Source organism: Trypanosoma conorhini (assembly GCF_003719485.1).
Source record: "Trypanosoma conorhini strain 025E chromosome Unknown Tco_14.4_contig_00184, whole genome shotgun sequence".
NCBI lineage: Eukaryota > Euglenozoa > Kinetoplastea > Trypanosomatida > Trypanosomatidae > Trypanosoma > Trypanosoma conorhini.
Window position 1 is genome coordinate 1 of NW_021704270.1, and position 10,390 is coordinate 10,390.

Here is a 10,390-nt window from a genome sequence, read left to right on the forward strand (position 1 = left end):
TTATTTTGTTTCTTCTTCTCTTTTTTTCTTTTTTTTTACCTTTCTCTCTCCACTGCAATAAAAAAATTACTATTGTACGACTCTATGGTATTTCTGTTTACTCTCCCCGTGTGTCGGAGCCTGATGTCTCAAACCATGGCGGGGTTACGAGGCACGCCTCTTCTTTCCCGTGTGTGTGTGTTTTTTTTTTACGTGTGCATGTGTGTTTCTGTGATTTCGCTATCCCTGATAAAAAAAGGGGGGGGGGGGGAACGTCACGGAACACGAGAAGCAGAGTTGCTCGTTTACGAGGCATCAAAAGGGGTACCCGCGCAGGTCCATTGTCAGGACGGAGGAACTTTCCTTCTGTTTGTTCTTCAGCACCCCCACAAGCATGTCCGCGACGTGGTAGAGCTGGTCCTTCAGCGAGATGACAAGAAACTGTGTCGTGTTGCAGTTCTTTCGCATGTAGTTGGCCAACTTCTCAACATTTCCGGCGTCGAGGGCGGCGTCCACCTCATCCAGGACAAAAAATGGCGTTGGCGAAACCGCATGCACGGCAAACAAGAGAGCGAGCGCCGCCATAGTGCGTTCCCCGCCGGAGAGCAGTTCCATTGGCATGTACCGCTTAAGTGGCGGTGTCGCGTGGTACTTCGTCCCCGCCAGGTACGGCTCTTCCACGTCCTCCAGACTCAAGTACGCGGAGCCGTGCACCGCATGTGCCCGGGTACTCAGGGTGAGCTCACGGTAGACACGGTCCACGTTTTCCGCAATTCTTTCAAATGTTTCCATGAAGCGCTGTGTGCGGAGTTCCTTGACCTTCGCAAACTCCGCGTACGCCTTGTTGGCCCGTTCCCGGACCTCCTCAAGGCGGGCAGAAGAGGTGCTCAACTTATCCTCTGAGCCAACAAACCGCGATGCCGCCTTCAGGTTGGGGACAATCGATTCCGAAGCACGCTGCAAACTTTCCAGCAGCGTCTCTGTGCGTTGCTTGTAAGCCGCAAGGTGCGTCTTATCAGATGCCGCCTTTCGTAGAGCTTCTGTAAGCCCTGAGAAGTCCACCATGACCTGCGTTTCCCTTGCCGCCGCAGACGGACGAGACTGGGAGGGTTGCGATTGTTTGGTTGCTCCAGTGACTGAAGCCTCCTCCGAAAAGGAAAAGGGTTCACTCTGGCTTAAATCATCGCCTTCCACGGGCCGTGAACGCTTGGCGCCGACGGCTTCAAGACGTTTTAACGGCAAGGCAATTTCCTCCATCTGACACCGCCGCACAATATTCATACGTTGCAGGCGAAGTGTGTCGCAGGCGGCTTGAAGCGCCGTCACTCCTCGTCGCGCCTGTGCCAGTTTGCCAAGCTCTTGCTCAGAGGTCCGACCTCGCTGACGAATATTTGCCTCTAGTGCGTCCAGTTGCACCTTCGCCTCACTTAAGCCGGCCCTTGTCTCATTTTGCTTCTTCTCGGTGGTGCGTACAATCTCACTGTAGGTCGCCAGGTCCTCCTCACAGTGCCGAATCTCGTCCTCAAGCTGCGTACAAACCCCTCGAAGGTCATCGATTGATTGCACCCCAATGCGCCTCCGCTCTACCTCTAGGGAAATCTCCAGCTTGTGGAGCAAGAGCTGGATTTGTTGCCGTTGCTCAGCCCTCTCCCTCGCCCGCTGGGCCTCATGACTCTCAAGCTCCAACAGGTTAGGAATCTTCACCCGCCGAATAAATTCGGCGAAGATGCGCTCCTCCACGTGCAGGATGGATCCGCGCGTCTCTTGTAATTCGTGTAGACATCGTCTGAGATCAGACTCGTACGTGGCGTGACGCCTCTCAATTATGCGCTGCTCATTTTCCTGATTTGCCATCTCTCGACTCATGTTGGAAGCCTTTTGCTTCGTTGCCTGCAACTCCGCCTCAATCGCTTTGATGCGGCCACGCGTAAACTCCAATCGTGCCTCCATGTCGCGAAGCTCACACTGCGCTCGCGCCATCTCTGCCTCCGATCCCCCAGCCGCCTCACTTAGCAGCCGGTCCCGTGCCGCGCGCAGGTCCTCGTACTTTTTTTCGTCCCACTTCCGTGCACGTGTCTGAATAGACGCAAGACCACCCTGAACCGCGCCGTTGCGCATGAGAACAGAGCCGTCTAGGGTCACCACCTTAAAGCGTTCCCCGTCTTCGCTGCCGTATGCGACACGTCTCGCCTCCGTCATCCCGTCACACACGAGTGTCTGTCCCAACGCATACTGTACCGCAGGCTCAATAGCCGTGTCGTAGCGAATCACATCCACAACGGGCTTACAGGTCCCACCAAAGGTCCTTAGACGGTCGTTCGCCTCTTTCCCTTGCACCGAATCCAGAGGAAGAAACGTCATTGGTGGTAGACGCTGCTCTTTTAGATAACACACACAGGAAATGGCTGTCTCGGTGGTATCCACAACCACCGCTTCAAGATTTCTGCCCAATGCCACCGTCACTGCATGTCGATATTTATCATTGGGAATAGTGCAAAGATCCACAAGACGTCCACGAATGCCGTAAAGGGCACGTAGTGCCTGCAACGCTTCAGTCATTCGCGAGCCATGCTTGTTATTTTCCTTAATAAAACGAAGTTCGTGTAACTGCTCTTGTATTCTGGCCAGCTCAAGCTCTCGTTCTCTATTCCTTTTCTCTGCCTGAGAAAGATCCGCCCGTTTTTGGCCGATGTTGCGTGTCAGCTCCTCAACCGTGTCGTGAAGGTCTCCCATGCGGTGTTGCAACTCAGCCACACGGTCGTTGCTGCGTTGCACCCCCTGTTGGAGATCCTGCCTCTGAGACTTGACGTTTTCTATAGCTATTGTGCACTGTTTCTGACCTTCCGCCATGGAATGCTGCTGTCGTTTGATTCTCTCCAGTTGCTGTCGCAGCACCACCGTTTCGCATTCTGCCTCCTTACGCAGCTGGCGGTACTGTGAAAGTTGCTCGGCGCTCAGTGAGCCACTTAGCGTCGTGTGCCCCGCGTCCTCCTCCCTACACCTCTCATCAAAGGAGTGCAGGAGTGCCCTCTGCTGCTGCAACTGTTCCTCAAGGCGTTGAACCTCATGTGATTGTACCCTTTGTGTTTTCATCACGTTCTCCAATTCCTGCTGCTTCACCTCATGCTTCCGCCTCAAATGGTTCAGCGAGGCCTTAATGCGTTCCAGCGTACTATGTCTTTCTCTCAGAGCGTCCGCCTCTTTGCGAACCCGCTTAAGTTCCTCCAAGTAAGACTTGTGCTTTGCGGCGTATTCCCGCTTCATCTTGCGTATGTCCTCATCGGAGGCGATGCTCTTCTCAAGGGCGGTGAGCTTTTCAGTAAAGGCATGCAGCTCTCGCTTCTGCTTCTCCAGGCTGGACTCCACGTAAAACAGCTGCACCAACGCCTCATCACGCCTCTCCTCGCTCATGCGCCTCAAGACCTCTTCATACTTTTCCGCCTCCTTTTTCTGGAGCCGCATTTGGTTCAGAGCCACCACCGCATCCCGTTTGGCGGCTGAGGCCGTCGTCAACTCCTGATTCGCCACCTCATGCGCCTTCTTGCGGTGGTTGTACTCCTCCCTCAGCTCCCCACTTCCACTGACCTGTTCCAGCAGCTCCGTCAACTCCCGTGCTTTTTTTTGCGCTATTGCCTCCACCTCGTGCTGAAACACCAAGAAGTTATTCACGCGTGTTCCCACCTTTAACTTTGTGAGTGCCGCAAAATACTTTCGCTCCTCCACGGGGGTGCCGTTGAGCTTATGGATAACATCCCCGTTTTGGTCCACCGACCGTGTGAAGCGGACCTCCGTACCCTGGCCCCGGCCCGCCGCTGCTGCTGCTGACGTTGTCGGTGCTGTGTGGCACAGCACGACGGTCGCGGCGCACTCACGCCGCTGCGCGCCGCGGTGGATGAAGTCCGTTGCGTCCTTTCCGCGCAGCGCCGTTGCGGCACTGGGACTCAGCACAAAACTCAGCGCGTCCATAAAGTTTGACTTGCCAGCGCCATTGGGTCCCACGATGCAGGTGAAGTCCTTCAGGGGGCCGATGGTCACGTTGCCGGCGTAACTTTTGAAGTTGTACAGCTCCACGCGATCAATCCACGAGAGCATCAGAAGGAAACACACACACACACACACGCACGAGTGTAGCAATATGCCCTTTTTCCCTTCCCCTGTTTTCTAATAGAGTTGCGGCAGTAGGACCGAAGGGAGAAACAAGTGCGCATGCTCTCTTCTTCCCTGCGCGGGGAGGCCCCGCAGCAAAAGGCAACACAACACATACAGAAAGCGAACACGCACACAGAAACACAAAGTGAGAACAGAAGTTCTGGCAACTTCACTAGCACCGGGCAAGTCGTCTTGCCGTCGACGCTCCTGACATCGCCGCGGTATGCTTCCAACGCCGCCCCCTCTCGCCGGTAGGTGCGTGTCTGGAGGAAAAAGCGCAAGGACAGCGGCCCCACAGGCGCGCCAGCCCCCACACTCACCAGCACCGTGAATGGAATCTCTCCAATGTAGCCAAGCCGAGGCATTGAGATGCTCAACAATGGGGAGAGAGAGAAAAAAGAAAACAGTGCCGGTGAAAACGTCCCCGTCGACGAAGAAGTTCTCGCCACCCACAAGAACAGGGCGGCGGTGCGACGATGGTGGGCGACGATCCGTGACGGATGCTCTCCGCTCGCTTGCCTTGTCTCGCGTGGTTCAAGACGTCAGGGGTGCGAAGTCGGCCTGGGCTGTTTCCCAAGATCCATCACGAAGACTCAACAAGCAATGCCATCCGCTGTCCGGTGGAAGCCAACTGCACAAGAGAGTCGCAGAAGCCAATCAAAAACAGCGCGCATACACGCAGACAAAGAAATAAAAAAAAACAAAGGAGTGAATAAGACGAGAGTTCAAAAGCAGAACAACAACAGAGAGTGAGACCGCGGGAGAAAACAACACCGCCAAAGACACGGAACACCCATGCAGAGGAAGACTGTAGTGACTTTATATGCCCCCAAACATGGGGGCCGCATGTATTTCACGACTTCGTTATCCGATTAGACGCAGCACGACACCTATGCCAATATATCCTCAACAATGCACCGGCACCTTCTGCTCTGGCTGCCCAAAAGAAGGGGGAAGGGGGAAAAAAAAAGCAAAGGTCTGGCGTGAGATCACATCCTGTTCCTTTGTCCCTTTCTTTACCTTTCTTCTCGCACTTTTTCATTTCCTTTTTTTTTTGTTTCTTCCTCTCTTTGAGAGCACTAGAAGGTGTCATTCACGCGATTCATCACGGCGCGCACGCGGGTGTACACCTTTGCGGCCGGGCTACCACGAATCAAGTCGCAAAGCGCATCCCTTGCCACACGAATGTTCTGTGTCGTTCCCATCACCCAAATGTGCGTGTCAGCGATGACGATCCGTGTTCGTGTGACATTTTCGATGGTGTACTTTGTTTTGCCATGGGACCCGCTCATCCGCCCAATGCAGCGAGAGAGGTTGTCGCCATGCAGGTTGGCGCGCACATCCTTCACTTCAAAGCCCTCAATGTACACGTCGTCCATACGCAGCAGGGCGACGGCATCTTTGACGTCGAATCCAGCCACTACCGCCTTGACGAAGTCCTCCGCCTTTTGAAGGAGCACCTTGCTGCCGTCCCCAGCGCCGCCCGCAGCTTCCATGGTGGCTGGACAGGTCCGAAGCTCGACGGAGCGAGATTTAAGATTCATGCGAATCTCCAACTTGCAGTGCTCAACAATGGGGGTGTAGACCTCCAACCACACCTTCTTTAGGGGCGGGAAGCGGTGGTGGGGGACCTTGACGCTTCGCGTCTCGCGAATGAACGCGCTGCTGCTCTTCTCTTTTCCCGTGCCCGGGACACTAGCTACTTTGGACGACATGGTTTTCCTTTGTTTTTCTTTTTTCTTTTTCCGCCTCACCCCCCTTCTTCTTCTTCCTGTTGCTGCTGTTGCCAGAATACCACTTCGGCAGTTGGCTCTACGCCCGGAATGAAAAACTAACAAAAAGCAAGCCAAAAACAACAGCAACAACAACACGTAAAAAACAATGGCGAAGTAGACCGTCATCAAGAAGAAGCATCCACAAGAGCGAGCAGTCATGGACGCCACTTCCTCTAAGGAAGAGGAGAGAAGTGTTCACATACGCGCAAACCCAAAAAGGGAGGTGAGAATAGGATAGGCAACTTTGCTGAGAGAAATAAATACAACATCCGTCGCACAGCCAGAGGAAACAACATCACAAAGCAATGTACTTCGCGTACAATATATTTCCCCACGCGGTCAAGCATCATGAAATCCAACCTCAGTGAGGTTTCGCAGATTTCACTCGGCTTAGCTCCGCCCGGAACTATCTTCAGTCTAACGCCAACCGAGCCATCTTCTTGTTGTCAAGCTCACTCTCGACGTCACTGGAGGGCGCAGGCAGGTACTGCATGGAGCTGGCTTCCTTCTTGGCCTCCCCGGCGCCGTCCGATACGTAGGAATCCGATGGACTGGCGGCCTTGGATGACGCCTCAGACCCACGGGTTGCAGGCGTGCATTTTCCTGACCCTCTACACGTTGCCGTCGTGCTGCAATCGTCATGAGATTCGTGGGGTCGCCCCTGCCGTACGCCCGAAAAGCGTTCAGAGGAACTCGCTGGAGGAGCATCTTTATTTTCCAAGGTCCGCCCCATTTCCCCTGGGGATGACAAGGCAGAAGAGTAACGGGCAACTTGTTCGGCGCTCTTTGGGCTTTGTTGATCACGCTGAGGTTGCCGTTGCTGCTGCTGCTGTTGTTGTCGTAGCCCCTGACCATGATTTGCGTGCTGAGCCTCCCACGACTGCACCGGCAGTGGTGGAGAGGCCGACGGGCCCGGTGGTGACAATCCCCCTCCTCGTGACAAATCTCCGCTCGTTCCCGCCGTTGGACTCACGCCACGTTGACCGTCTGCCCCCATCACTTGTTGCGGTTGCTGCTGCTGACGGTATTGTTGATTTTTCTGCATTATCATCTGTTGTTGTTGCCGCTGCTGAAGCTCCCGCACGCTCAGTGGTGACATGTCGTACGTTGACTGGGGACTTGTGCCCACGGCAAACCGCCTCGAATCCAGCGGGCCCTGCTGGTTCGCCTCCCCACCCATCGTGCCCGGATGCGAAGCATACGGGGCACGGGACCCTCCCACACTCTCACCGCTGCCGTGGCCTCCGCCGGCGGCAAACAGACGATGCAACGCCGCATCCATAGCTGCCACCTGCCGATCCATTCTCTCCATTTGTCCCTGGAGAAAATTTACGCGTCCCTTGAGTTCCAAGAATTCCCCTCGAGGAACCTCAACGCCGCGCATGGCCCCGCCAGAATCGTCCCGAGGCGGACTCTCCGGTACCCCAGAAATGGTCCCGGCGTCTCGGCCACCAACTGGCACACCGTGCAGGAGCATCTCCAGACGATTAAAATCACTGCGACACGAACGCACCTCGCTCCGAAAGGACATGTTTTCCTCCATCAGGCTCCTCAGCTCTGCGGCCCACTTTGTGGTGGTGTCGTTCGTCGCCTCCAGCGCCCCGTGAAGGCGTGCGACATGCTGATGCATCGCATCGCACTCCTCGGAGGTTTTTCGGGTCTGCGTTCGCACCATTTGCTCCAATTCATCCCGAAGGCCAGCAACGTGAGAATCTAGCTCTAACAAAGAATTTCGCACCAAATCATGGTGACGACGAACGAGTTCATCGACACGGCGGTCTCCGCGTTGCTGCTCAATTCTTGACTCATTTTGCAAAGCGGAAACGGCATCCCGAAGATGATTCTGCTCAGCCGTGACGGTTTTGAAATGTTCTTCCATTTCTCTAGAAAGATCCTCTACAGGAAGCTTCGCACCTCGCTGAAGTCGCTTGAATGCGCTCTGCATCTCCCCCAAACCCCGTGAGTAGACTTCCGTGGCTTCTTTTAGTGATTCCACCAGCTCTAGATGAGACTTGCTCACCTCCTCTAAGCGTTGTTTCATCGTGTTGCTCACACCCTTCGTGGCGCCAGTGAGCATCGTTTGAAAAACCCCTTTCCACGACTTCATCTCATCGGCAATGAGGCGCCGCACAGCCGCCTCATCCAGCCCCGCAGGCGAGGGGGCGCAAATAGCTGATGTCGAATACGTAAGAGGCGCATTGAAGGGAGACCCGGGATCTGGCGCTTCCGTCGCAGTGGCGTCTGTGATGCTCCACGGCGGCGACGCCATGGTGCTATTGCGGTAGAGCCTATCACGCTCCACCGCCGTGCGTGCAATGATGGCCTGCATCTCCTTGTTGATGGAGTCAAGTCTTTGGCGGAAATGGTCCTCGTCGCTGGCGCAGGACGAAGTTAACATGACGCCGCTACTAAACTTGCGGGACGCGTTTTCCTCCCTCCCTCGTCTCTCTCCCTCTCTCACTCCCCGCCTTTCAGAGGTCGCTGCACACGCAGCCAGATTGGCTCTTATTCTTCTCGGCCAAAGAGCGACAAGCAAAGCGTAAACAAGCGTAAACGCAAGAAGGCATACGAGAGGCAAAAAAAAAACACACATACATACAGACAGACATACAATGCCACAGTTAAGAATCACACGTCGCAGCACAGCCCCTGAAAACTTTAGCACGCAAACGAAATTATACACCCGTCCATGTATCTATGTAAGAGATGCACGTAACTTTATGAGGACATGCACATAAGTGAGATATGCATGAGAAAATGAAACTTTGCTCACTCCCAGACGGAATCATACACAAAAATGTGAGAAAATATTTTGTAAAAAGGAGGAATTCTGAGAAACGCGGGAGAAAACAGATAAGGCGGGAGAGTTACTGTGTACAAATAAAATGAAACTCCCCCCGAAAGTGGGTAGAAAAACAATACGCAACAAAACAAGAAGGAAATATATATATATATATATTTAAGAAGGGAGAGAAGGAGAAGGAAAAGCGGGAGGAGAAAAAAAAAGCAAGCAAAAAACTCCTGGTTCCCCCTCCCCCTTCCCCCAAGAGGTTCCTTATCTCTATTTCCACTCTCATGCAACGGGGTATGCATCAAGCTCTTCTGTTCGTCAGTTCCTTTCGCTTTTCTCCCACAGCCTCATGTGTTCCAATAAACATATATATATATAAATTGATTCATTACCCCACCTTCCCCGTCCAGAAGGACCGCGGCCGCCACGGGCAGGCTCAGAACATGTATCACTCCTTTCTCTGCGCAGGGTACCATACAGGGGCCGTCGGAAGAACGTTTCCTTCGCTCCGTCTGTAGGATTCGCACAAGTACTCCGCGAGCGCGGCGGGAAAGATATTGGCAAACTCGGTTTGGATTTTTGGCTTCGACTTTGTGTAAAGGAATAGCACCTTTGCCCTTGTTTTTTCTTCGATCGCGGGCGAGAGTGCCGCCCACAGCACGGCAAACATCCTGGGGGCATTCACGAGGATCATCAATCCCAGGCGCTCGGGGAAGTGGTCCTGGATCGTGCTCACCACGCTGAGAGCCATTCTGGGGTGGTTGTCTTTAACGTAGGAGAAAGTTTCAAAGTCCGTGACGCATACCCACTGCTCTACCCCGACCGGCATGAGCTTCACCAGGTGGTTGAAAGCACTCACACAGTGCTTGAGTGGGTGCTTCCGCTCCGGCCCCCACCGCATGGTCATGAAACAAACAGGACGACTTTGGAGGTCCCACCCAACAAATTGCATCAGATGTTTATTTGGGTCCACTAGGCAGGTATCACACACCCAATTGTCAACGTCCTTCTCCTTGTGCCACTTCACAGATTTCTCTATCATGGCAAACGATTTTTTCTTGTCAAAGTTGCGGGCGATGAGGTAGCGAATGAGCATCCAATCATCGTGTTCGTTCTCGTTGTACCACGGAGTGGATTTAACGAGTCTCTTAAAATCCCTGAGCGTTTCCTGCTGCTTCACCGAGAGCTCCCGCAGGCGTGCCTCGAGAGTCTTCACAACCGCAGGCGGTCGCACTTTTGCGGCCTCCTCCTCCGTGGACAGAAAAAAGGGGATTTGGAACCCATCATTCTGCCTGGGTAAGAGAAACAGGTCGCGGGGCAGAGGCGAACTCGGGTTGGGGACTGAAGCCGACATTTCTTAACCTACCTTTTCCGGCACCTTCATTTTGATTACAAAGGCAAGTAACAAAGATGGAGATTCAACCACAAACAGCGCCCCCGCAGGAAATAGGGTGCAGCTCCAAAGTCAAAAACAAAAAAAGAGTGAGCAGCCTAGGTCTTACTTTACCCCCTAGTAGAATACGAGAGGAAGGCAACGCACAATGCGCATACGTTCATTTTCCACGGGTTCCGCCAAGAATCCAGCGAGCTCTTTCCGGTAAGCAAGCGCCATTCCAAGGCAGCTGCACCTTGTGCGTAGTCGTCAAAACACGGAAAAAAAGGAGGTGCCGAAGACGGCATTTAGCCCGACTCCCGT

The 10,390-nt window shown here is 53.9% G+C and overlaps 4 protein-coding genes across 4 annotated transcripts, besides 10 other annotated features; all 4 read right to left on the minus strand.

The window, feature by feature from the left end:
• Positions 1 to 37: a microsatellite.
• A 132-nt stretch (positions 38 to 169) lies between these two features.
• Positions 170 to 213: a microsatellite.
• Positions 214 to 294: 81 nt separating this feature from the next.
• On the minus strand, positions 295 to 4,071 carry Tco025E_03853 (putative structural maintenance of chromosome (SMC) family protein; the record flags this gene model as incomplete). Its single annotated transcript, XM_029370770.1, has 1 exon — positions 295 to 4,071. The coding sequence occupies one exon, from the start codon at positions 4,069 to 4,071 to the stop codon at positions 295 to 297; it is 3,777 nt and encodes a 1,258-aa protein (XP_029229125.1).
• Positions 4,072 to 4,080: 9 nt separating this feature from the next.
• Positions 4,081 to 4,102: a microsatellite.
• A 127-nt stretch (positions 4,103 to 4,229) lies between these two features.
• Positions 4,230 to 4,273: a microsatellite.
• An 849-nt stretch (positions 4,274 to 5,122) lies between these two features.
• Positions 5,123 to 5,194: a microsatellite.
• A 13-nt stretch (positions 5,195 to 5,207) lies between these two features.
• Tco025E_03854 (RNA-binding protein PNO1) lies at positions 5,208 to 5,843 on the minus strand (the record flags this gene model as incomplete). The annotated part of the gene is made up of 1 exon (XM_029370771.1): positions 5,208 to 5,843. One exon carries the CDS (start codon positions 5,841 to 5,843, stop codon positions 5,208 to 5,210), a length of 636 nt encoding a protein of 211 aa, XP_029229126.1.
• A 111-nt stretch (positions 5,844 to 5,954) lies between these two features.
• Positions 5,955 to 5,998: a microsatellite.
• A 317-nt stretch (positions 5,999 to 6,315) lies between these two features.
• On the minus strand, positions 6,316 to 8,301 carry Tco025E_03855 (uncharacterized protein; the record flags this gene model as incomplete). Its single annotated transcript, XM_029370772.1, has 1 exon — positions 6,316 to 8,301. One exon carries the CDS (start codon positions 8,299 to 8,301, stop codon positions 6,316 to 6,318), a length of 1,986 nt encoding a protein of 661 aa, XP_029229127.1.
• A 32-nt stretch (positions 8,302 to 8,333) lies between these two features.
• Positions 8,334 to 8,368: a microsatellite.
• A 120-nt stretch (positions 8,369 to 8,488) lies between these two features.
• Positions 8,489 to 8,515: a microsatellite.
• A 329-nt stretch (positions 8,516 to 8,844) lies between these two features.
• Positions 8,845 to 8,865: a microsatellite.
• Positions 8,866 to 8,902: a sequence feature (GA-rich).
• A 240-nt stretch (positions 8,903 to 9,142) lies between these two features.
• On the minus strand, positions 9,143 to 10,048 carry Tco025E_03856 (cellular retinaldehyde-binding protein/triple function domain-containing protein; the record flags this gene model as incomplete). The annotated part of the gene is made up of 1 exon (XM_029370773.1): positions 9,143 to 10,048. One exon carries the CDS (start codon positions 10,046 to 10,048, stop codon positions 9,143 to 9,145), a length of 906 nt encoding a protein of 301 aa, XP_029229128.1.
• Positions 10,049 to 10,390: the final 342 nt, after the last annotated feature.